Genomic DNA, 10,473 nt, shown 5'->3' with positions numbered 1-10,473 from the left:
TTCGTTTCACGATCAGGATTTTTTTAGAGAACTATTGTGCCAAAGATGTTCGTGTTACCTTCCACGATGTGGTTGCCCCGTTTAAAGTTTCAATCATATTTCAGCTTTCCACTTTAATTCCCGAAATCAATTTGTAGTTACTCATAATAAAGTCATTCATTTTATATTAAAATAATATCTAAAAAACTAATGGTAAATAGAAAAAAAAATTAAATTTTTAAGAGAACTGACGTTTTATTTACAATTACTTCCATTTATACTACCTTGAGACTGTCGTGTTTGAACAACACCAAAGTTTTAATAAGGTAAAAATTTACCGCGGAAGTATTTTGTCCAAATGTCATTTTTTTTTTTCTGAAGAAACAAATGGCAGAATGCTATAAATAATGCCCGCCTACGCGACACGATGCGTTTTTTTCATCGAAATCCCACGGAAACGAGTTATATTTTCCTCCATTTACAACTGCGTGTTTCCCGAGAACGACAATCCAGATGTCGTCCCATCAACCCCACGTATGCATTTTTTGAGCTGGTTTGCATGCTTCGACGCCAATAATAGGGGGTTGGTTATATATATATACGTATTATATTAATGCTCACGTATTTTAGTTTTCCAGTACGCTTTGAGAGGGTCTATAATATTTTTTTTTTTTGCTATTAGATATTTTTTCGATAAATAAATTTTGTATTAAATATATAATTAATGCAAAAATTAAACACGAATTTTCAAGCCAAGAGGAAAATTATTTCTAAACTATGAAAATATCAGATTCGACAGATTCATTACCAGCGGAAATGAAGATTCGGGATTTAAGAATAGCGTTTCCTCTTCCTGTGAGATCTTACGGCTGCGTGGGTGCAAACTGCAGGTGCATCCCAAGATCGAACCTCGAAAGCAGCAGGACCGGAGGATGGGCGTTCCAAATTTAAACCATAGCGCGCCTTCTTGATCCTCCTCGAAAAGTTTGTGGTCAAGCCAAGTACCCCGAGCTCACAGCCTCTCGGGGTTAATGAGAAGGTCGCGACATCTGACCGAACGCCTTCCGTTATGACAGCTAGGCTGGAATATTTATGGGAAATTATGGATCATGGGAAAAAGACAAAGGTGCTATATTCCTTCTTGCGAATAAATATAGCAAGGCATTTACGCAAAATTTCTGTTTACACGCTTACATGAATTTACATATTGTTTGTATTAATTGTATTTTGTTTGCATTAATTCTGACTATAATTGTTTTCTAGCGGACATAAATTATATTTTCATATCTTTTCTAATTATCTTCTTGGCATATCTTCTGTCTGTCGATTAATCTTCGATAATATTTAATATAAAATGCTAAAAAAAAATATAAATAAAATATATAAGTGAAAATACATAAATAATAAATTTTTATGAGAACTGACCATTTTATAATTACGCTGTAAAGACATGCAACCGTTGTGCTGCAATAAAATAATACAAGTGACTATATATTGTAATAGAATAGAAAATCAGAGTTGAAGGATTTAAGATCGGTGATCCTTTTTGTTAAATTGGTGTTATACTTTCAAAAGCCCAATATGGACGAAAAGGTTGTAGATGCAAATTTGAAAATAAAAACGTTTCAAAACTCTTCGCGCATTCGATTTTCGTTTCCCTCATAATTTGGCTTGACGCATCTTTTATTGCTACCAGACTCAGGGACAAAGTTGCCGTTTAGCTCAATACACGTCATGCTGACGGTATACTACAAACAAAGCCATAAAATCCATAATTGCAAAGGGCTTATTCTTTTCTTTGGTATATGATGGGAATTTGACCTCGAATCAAATGAAATTAACTAATATTTTGTTGCTACAACATGATAATAATATTATATATATATATATGTAATTATTATTATTACTTTTTAATTTCTTAAAATATACATGTATAAATTAATAATACTTAATATATAAAATTAATATTATTTTCACATGAAATAAAATATAAAAACGATCATTGAAACACTGATCATAAATTGCGATAAGCAAAATATTATTTTGATATTGCTTGCGCAGACTTTCGAATGGCAGCTGCTTGGTAATTGATCGTTATCGAATTAATACAAACTTTTATTGTTGAATCAAATACGAAGGGTTTTCATTTGTCGTATGAATTGAATTGTTGAATCGAACATCTAGCCAGCGATACGCAGAAAAAAAGACCACTTAAAGCAGAAATAACCATGAAAAATGTCTCGCCTATAGACTGTTCATGTTCATCGAATTATCTCGTTACATTTCGTAAAGATCTAATTTTAAAACGTCTAATAGTTCAACTTCATTAAAGAGCTCTTGCATCTGCCAAACGCACCTGGTCGTATAAACGAATAATTCACATCGTAGCTTGATTGCATCTTTGCGATTATATCACGAATCATTGAAATGATTCTTTCATTTGTGATACTTATGCATATGATTATCTTACTAATTTGTGAATTTTTTTTTTTTTTTTCATAAATGTATGCTATCCTTTGCGACGAAAATTTTCTCTATCGCAAAAGATAGCACATTTGAAATTAATTCGTATATAATTTCAATGATAATTGTATAGATTTCTCTGGGATACAAATGGATGACAAATGAATTTTTCAATACGATGCAACCGTTCATAATTTATTAACAAAATAGTTAATTTTATTTCCATGTCATATAGTAAAATGCATCACTTTGAAGTAGTATATTTTGAAAGATAGCAATATATAAATAGAGAGACATGAGGTGTAATAAATCACTTCGAAGGACCTTCATATTTTAAATGCTGAAAACTTGGAATGACCTGTGAGACGCGAACAAAAATTTAACAATGCAATAATTGTGAGCCATAAAAGTTTATTACGGTGGTCATTACTTCCTTAAATGAGCTGTAACTAATGGATATTGTCAACAGGAAGGAACTCGCTGTTTGCAGATCTTTTAACGCGTACATACATATATCTATGGATCGACTTAAAAAAATATTGTTTTTACAAAAAATATATTGCTTTCTATATTTTCTGTATCTCTATAGTATCTATCTCAATTATCCGATAAGGGTGGCACGCATTAATCAGTAAATTATTATAATTGAAAAATAATTGTTTATGATTTTTAATTTTATAAAGATATAAATTAAAACTTTTTTTTTTCCCCCCCCATAAAAAATATGCAAAACATATATAAGCATATACGTACATATTGCATTGTCTCTTTCATTTCATGCTTTTACATTTTACAAATAGCAACACGCTAGTGTCAACAGTCGAAATATCGCTGCGCTAACAGTAGTAACTTTGTATAGGTAAATAACAGCGTATTTTTTATATAAAACACTCCCCACGTGAAGGACCCCGCGCTCTCATACGCACCCGTACATCGGATCGTGTTGCGCGCGCCAGCCACACTTATGACGCGCGCATACGCACGCACGTACACACGTCGGTACGCAATGTTTGCCCTTCTCTGTCAGATGATACTCTATTGCACGCCTTTGTGCTTTACCGCTCCTATAGCCGATAATACACGTTATACTCGATACCCTCCTCATCGACGTCGCGGTGTCCGCACCCAGACAGCAACAATTGATCGAATCACTCCTCTAATATTTTATTTAGCATTAGAATTTTACACGCCATCGTTAATAGAAAAATGTCTGTCTTTGCATCTGTTTTTAAAATATAATAAACGTAAGAAATGTAACGTATATCATTTTTTTTTATTATTATTTTTTTTTTATTTTAGAAAGAAAAGGTGGAAATTACATGATATACAAAAGAATGAATCGTTATCTATTTACAAAGGATAAAAATGACAAGATTAATTGAAATATCAATAAAAAAATAAATTAAATGTATCCCTTGTTTCATTGTGAATCGTCTTAATTGCTTTCGATATTATCTTGACAGGATGCAGCCTAAATTTAAGTGACTATGTTGCACGAGGTATATTCTGCAGACGGCGTGAATTCCCACACATCAACAGGTCTCAGAAGGGCCGAGGACCTCCCCACCTTTAGGGTACCCAAGACCCCACTCCGGCACGCATTTTGCCCCACTCCACGAGTATACGGGTACATCGGCATGCGGTCTTCGAAATCGAAAACGTCAAACAGTTACCCTCAACACCCCAAGCGGGACGTCCATCGGTAACGATGGACTTCCCGGGTTTCATGTAAAATTTTCGTATTTGAATGTTTGTAACGCTGATCAAGCACGTCATCGAGTTTGAATCTCTCTGTGTTCCTCAGTGCGATCTTTCGACTTTGATGTTTCGTGCGATGCAAAACTAATCAATCACGATAATTATCAAGATTAGCAATTGATTATTGATAAAGTGTGTTCGCGGCTCGAGCAAAAGTCATGATAGTCAGAAAGCTTGCCTAAGTGGTGGATTACTATAACTATAAAATGTTGAACAGCGAGGAGGAATTCGAGTCTCAGACGCAATCGGGGATGACGAAAGCGGAACTGAGGAGGGTAATGAATTTATGAATTATTTTGTATGTCATTGATGGTACTATTGTTGCATAAAAAAATTTGTCATGTCGAGAAAGAAGAATTAATAATATACTGATATATTGATGCGTTTCTTTTTAAAATTAATATAGCATGATAATTAAAGAAATTATCAATTAGTTTTTTTGAAAAATCTTAATTAAATTTCAGAGCAACAAACCGATTATGGAAAAACGACGGCGCGCTCGAATAAATCAATATCTCGATGAACTGAAGAGTTTCATACTCGTTAACGAAAAAGATGTAAGTCATATCTTTGATAACCTTCGTAGTAAGATATAAAAGCTATTATTTATTATCTACTACCTTTTATGACGTAGGACGTAAAATATAATCGAAGGAAACGACAAGTTAACCAGAATTATTCCGTAGCACTAGATATTAATATTCTTCTAGCTTTTAAACGTATCTAAATTATTTAACGTACGAGTAAGATTCGTGATAAACAATTATATCAGCGAAGGGTCCATATGACAGTACAAAATTGTATACGAGTCAGTGTACGAATGATTTTTGTTTGCTTTCGTGAGAACTACATTGCTGGTATCGTAATAAAACTTTTCGTAAAAGTACGTGACTTCTATAATGTTTATCTAGAGACGCGATCCGCTTTACGAGAGATAACACAAAAAAATATGCTACTTTGATTGCGCTTGAAGGACGCTCACGAACGTTTTCACTTAACATTTACAACGTATCATTATCTTTAAAATTTTCATTATCTTGATTATCTTCTCTAATTTGCCCCGGCCACGTGGTCAAGTTAATTGCAAGATTCCCCATCTAAGCTAAAAAAAAAAAAAAAAAAAAAATTAGTTTTTAAAAAAAAATATGGATTTCTCTCTCTCTCTCTCTCTCTCTATCGATCTCAATATTTTAAAAATATAATTTTTCTTACGAAAGTATATGTAGAGCTCGCGTATGCAGAACTAACTGATCATTGTATGCGATAGCGGAAGTTGTCATAACGGATGTATATTGGACGTATTTGATCAGGTTGTCCACTATGGACCCCCTTTTTTTCCCTCGGCATCCTCTGCGACAGGATCTGTTTTAGACTGAAGCATTGGACGTAACGAGGTGTATGTGGAAGGGGGGGGGGGAGGAAGGCGAGGGGAGAGGAGAGGCAGGAGGGATAGGTTTTGTTTTAGTATTTTAGAGATGCCTTCGCGTGGGAACGGATGGGACTGGATCCCTATACCGGCGTATATATAAAATCTGCTCTACAGATTTTACAATGGCACTCGAACCGGTTAAACGAAGCGACCGAGAAATATTTAAGAGAACCTTCAATTATCGCGCCCATTTAAAATTAATTTACCGAGTTCCGCAACTTCCGGGATCACATTTGTCCTTTTTCAACATTGTCACGGATCAATGGCGATTTTTTATTTTGAAAGTAAAGCTTGATGTTTTTTCAAATATGAAAATTGTCGATATAAAAAGATTGGCACAAACGTATGATACATTTAAATATGATTGAGCAAGTTTGACGTATGCGTGATATTGAATTGCGAGTGAAACGGAAAAAAAAAAAAAAAAACTATAAAGAAAGTTGGATGAATTGGATATCGATTAATTAATTAAGATTTTATCACGCTTCTTTCACGGATCGAGGATTCTGCGCTACGTAATAGAATATAGTGAGATTGATTTCTCAAACCGGCGTATAACAAGGCAAGACGCTCTCACCATTCTCTCTCTCTCTCTCTCTCTTTTACTCTCGTCCAGATGACTTCCGCTACCTGCTCGCTCCGGTGTGTCCGTCCCGTTCGTCCGTACGAAACGCCCCCCGCACGCTCGTGGGAACCTCGAAATAATTATTACGAAGAAAAAGAAAAATCTCATCTCAGGTTGCTGCCTCTCTCTTTGTTGACCGTATCATCTTTAAGGATCCAGCTCCGATCCGCGACGATGGTGCGGATCGGCGAAAAAAAAGGGGAGATGCGCAACGCCTTTGCTTTTCTTTTTTCTTCGTCCCTTAACAGGTGCCGCTTCTCCGCTTTTGGGTTCGGGTGTCAAATTCGACCACGAAAAAATCGATATCTGCGATATTTTTCTCTCATCTCACATATTATTTATGTCACTTTGCAGACCATTTATTCTCGGTTTGTATAACTGAGATTTTATCGTATTATTGTATATTTTATTTCTTTATATCTCTAAAATATTAAATCGCTATTTTATAAAGTTACAAAAATTTTTTATGATCTACGATGCATAAACGATTCTGTGCTGACTCCCACGCTCTTATTCTTCAAATAATCGCAAATTTACTATAAAAATGTGAACTTTGGGATGATCCGACAGGATAAGATTCGAAGAATAGAACACAATGGACCCATGAAAAGGGAACTATACTATACTTGAGTTCTTGGTGTGGCTAAAGGGCTGGGAATTTCGACAGTATAAGTTCGATTCGGGAAAGGTCACGTCCGTCAGGATATCCGACAGCCTGCTTCGTGATGTTTTTTCGTGAGAGTTGAATCGAGTTTCTCACGATTAGATTAAGTACTTATGTAATCGGCAAATTATTTAAGTGTATAAGATTAAAAAATTTTTAAATTATTTTATGCATATTTTTTTGATGGATCAGCAATAGATTGCATTTTATATGTTTACGACAAGTAAATATCCCCAAGCAACTCACACGTGATTTGAATGAAACAGGCTAAATGATCTAGTGCGTACGGTTTAATAACAAATCTAGATGAATATGTGAGCTGTTCGCCTTTAGGCTGACTATGAAATAGGCCGCATTAGCTGTCATGGTTGCTAGTCTGTTATCACGATAGCATATCATATCGAGTCAATTACGTAGGCGTGCCGCGTCATTGTAGATTTCTTCAATAGAGAATCAGTAACCCTTGTCTGACAAGAAGCAAACTCCCGCGGGCGATGATAGTTACTATGGTCCGAATAAGAAGAAATCCCATTCTTTCTCTTACCATATTGCTTTTCACCAGTATTTCCAATTCACTTGTGTAGATAACGTAGAGCTCTCCTCTGTACCGATGTATGCTATGATTTCTAACTTTTCAAATGGAAAATTATTTCTTCCCAACTATTCGTACTTTGTCAATAAAATAGTAAATATATGCAATTTTTTTTTACATTATTAATTATTTATATAGATATTTTCATGTTTTTTTTTTCTTCTTCTCGTTACAGCCAACTAGACACTCGAAGCTCGAAAAGGCCGATATCCTCGAAATGACGGTAAAGCATATACAAACGATGCAACGACAGCATTTGAGCACGGCCGTCTCCAACGATCCGGTGGTGTTAACGAAATTCCGTTCCGGATTTTCCGAATGTGCCACCGAAGTATCGCGATACGTCAGCCGTCTCGAGAACGTCGATCCCGCCGTAAAGCAACGATTGGTATCACACTTGAACAACTGCGTGGGCCATCTTCAGCAAATAACTCCATTCTACAGTCACTACGTACCCTACATGCCGGAGCGCCTCTATCCAGAGGTAAAGGTCGGCTTTCAGAGCGATTTCCAGAATGGGGATGAGAATAACAATGGTAGCGCAAGAATACAGATACCGAACGGAGTGCAATTGATCCCGAGTCGACTGCCGAATGGCGAATTAGCATTCTTAGTGCCGCAATCCGCCGGCATCTCGGCCAATTTCCCTTTCTTTCCACCGGTTACGGATTCGTCTACGAAAACTGGTGGTCAATCCTCGGCTTTCACCGCGGTTCAGAGATCGCGTAGCCCATTGCTGAGTCCGTCGACCTCCACGTCCAGCTACGGCGACGAAGGTCATCATTCGGAACATCCACAGGTATCGTCGCCTAATCATCATCAGCCGCAACGTCGATTCAAATTGCCAGAGCAGAGTTCTGCGTCATCTTCAAAGAGCTTCTCGTCCTCCCCGGAAACTCAAAAACCGCAAATTAGCTCAACTAGCGATCGAAAGTCACCGACGGCAACATTCTTGGAACCTAGGATCGTGGACGATAAGATTGCAATGAAAAAAGATGTAGCGGAAGATTCGGAGAACGTCAATCATAATATAAATAGCATCGCGGCACACAGTCTGCGACAACCTCTTTCCGTAATTACAGACAAAACTTACAATCGCGCTTCGAATAGCTCGCTGTCCAAGAAACACGGTCTCAAGAGACGTCATTCCGACGGGCTTTTGGCGATTTCGGATAAGAGACCGAGATACCAGGAACCCACTAGTTCGATCTCCTCGATGAATAATGCCGACCCGCCGAAGAGCACAAATGAGCAGTCCGTTGCGATTTCGGCCGAAGATTCGCCGCGAAATCAGAATTGCCAGGCCCCGCGAAATTCTAATTCAAATTCCGATAAGTTCGCGATGAGTCCGGCAGATCCGTTCGGTGCTAATGGCGATATGTGGAGACCTTGGTGATTATTATTGCTGAAAATAAAAGATTAAGAGCATTCTAAAATTAAACGACATTGAAATTTATAAATATTTAATACAAGGAACGAGAAATTGGATGGATTTCTTTTATCTATAACTCCTAACGTTTTCAAGTTTCGAAGCACACATTGATTAACGATAGTATGTCATTGATTGTATTATTTTACATATTTTCTCATACATTTGTTAACGATTTACATAAATCACGAATAATTAATGGCAGGATTGTTGCGTGATATTGTGTTATATATTTATTATATTAGATCTATATTTTATAAATATAGCATTGAAGATTAGTTCCGTTATGTTAAGAATTAGTTGAAGGATAAATAAGGTCATTACCGATAATAGTACGGTTTTGTGCCAAAGCGTGAAAACTAATTATAATTTTTTTTTTTCGAGCAAGATTGCTAATGCATTATTTGATGCATTGTTATTTTGTATCCTCGCCATTTCATAAAGACTCGTAAGCTTTAAATAGGTTAAACAAGACTTCTTATTAAGTTGATCAGAAAGCGTAATGTGTGAATAGAGTCCTGTAAATATGTCTATTTTTATTTAATTAATTAAACACTGTATTTTGATTATAAATTATATTTTTATCACGCACATAAAAATCAAACATGATATTATATATAAGTGATTATTTCCAATAATCAACGGTGGTCAGTATTGTCAATTAACACGCTCACTGCCACGCGGATTTTGATTAAATGTGTAAAAAATAAATTAAAGATTACAAATATGAAATTTAAAATTACTGTAATTTTCAACAAATATATTTGTTATTAATCCACAGTGTCAATCCACAATGTTCAATTATCTAAATATCGTTAGTTACATTTTATTCGTATATTAATGCGACGTGTCAGTGCAACGACACCATCGATGACCGTCGTGGCATTCAACGTGTTAAAATAGTATGTAAATATTTACGAGTTTGTGATAGAAAATATATATAACATTGAAATATACAATCTTTGCGAAAGACACAGTGTGTGTTTGTTACTTATTTTCGATTGATTTTATATGTATATGCATCGACAAAATAAAAAATAAATTTGCCAAACGCAAACCAATCTCGCGAGTGTTACAATTCTATCTCGCAAAAAAGCTGACTCTCACGTATATTCTACCAATATATTCCACGAGAGATCTCGTAAAAGCACGGAAATTTTCCTCGCTGAGAGAGCCATCGGAGGCGCTTTACCCTTTTAAGGAGCGTTAAACGCGCACCGATTCATAAACTGGAACTTATTCTTTCCTTTTTTGCCGATAAAGGAGCAAAAAGCTGTGGAGAATGAGAATTTCAACCACCTGTTACACCGCAAAACCACCCGCGTTTTCATCGACTGAATGCTTGAACTGATTTATCGACAGAAATCGCGAACTTTGTTAAGCTCTCTTAATCTTATTCTCGTATAACGCACGCTTGAGTTTATAATTAAAAATATTAGTTTCTGATGTGCACGCAGACGATAATAAATACCCTAGTCTCAATCGCGTAACGAGAATGCATAATGAAAATATGCAAAAAATTTTTGCCCAACAT

The 10,473-nt window shown here is 35.9% G+C and overlaps 1 protein-coding gene and 1 long non-coding RNA gene across 2 annotated transcripts in view; one reads left to right on the top strand and one right to left on the bottom strand.

Annotated features, from left to right (window-relative positions):
- The first annotated feature begins 4,122 nt into the window (after window positions 1-4,122).
- On the top strand, window positions 4,123-8,959 carry Dpn (bHLH protein deadpan). The gene is made up of 3 exons (XM_070312062.1): window positions 4,123-4,475; window positions 4,665-4,757; window positions 7,686-8,959. The coding sequence occupies exons 1-3, from the start codon at window positions 4,407-4,409 to the stop codon at window positions 8,904-8,906; spliced, it is 1,383 nt and encodes a 460-aa protein (XP_070168163.1). The 5' UTR covers window positions 4,123-4,406; the 3' UTR covers window positions 8,907-8,959.
- Window positions 8,164-10,473, bottom strand: part of LOC138942032 (uncharacterized) — a 79,240-nt gene continuing 76,930 nt past the window's right edge. Inside the window, exons 2-3 of the long non-coding RNA XR_011448241.1 lie at window positions 8,604-8,915; window positions 8,164-8,469 (exon numbers count right to left, since the gene is read on the bottom strand). This is a non-coding gene — a long non-coding RNA (uncharacterized lncRNA). The remainder of the gene's footprint in view (window positions 8,470-8,603; window positions 8,916-10,473) is intronic.

Source organism: Polyergus mexicanus, unplaced genomic scaffold (assembly GCF_030449975.1).
Source record: "Polyergus mexicanus isolate NDT 795.1 unplaced genomic scaffold, iyPolMexi1.0 SCAF_21, whole genome shotgun sequence".
NCBI classification, from domain to species: Eukaryota; Metazoa; Arthropoda; class Insecta; order Hymenoptera; family Formicidae; genus Polyergus; species Polyergus mexicanus.
The sequence above is the reverse complement of the archived record's forward strand: the minus strand, read 5'-3'. Positions and strand labels throughout refer to the sequence as shown.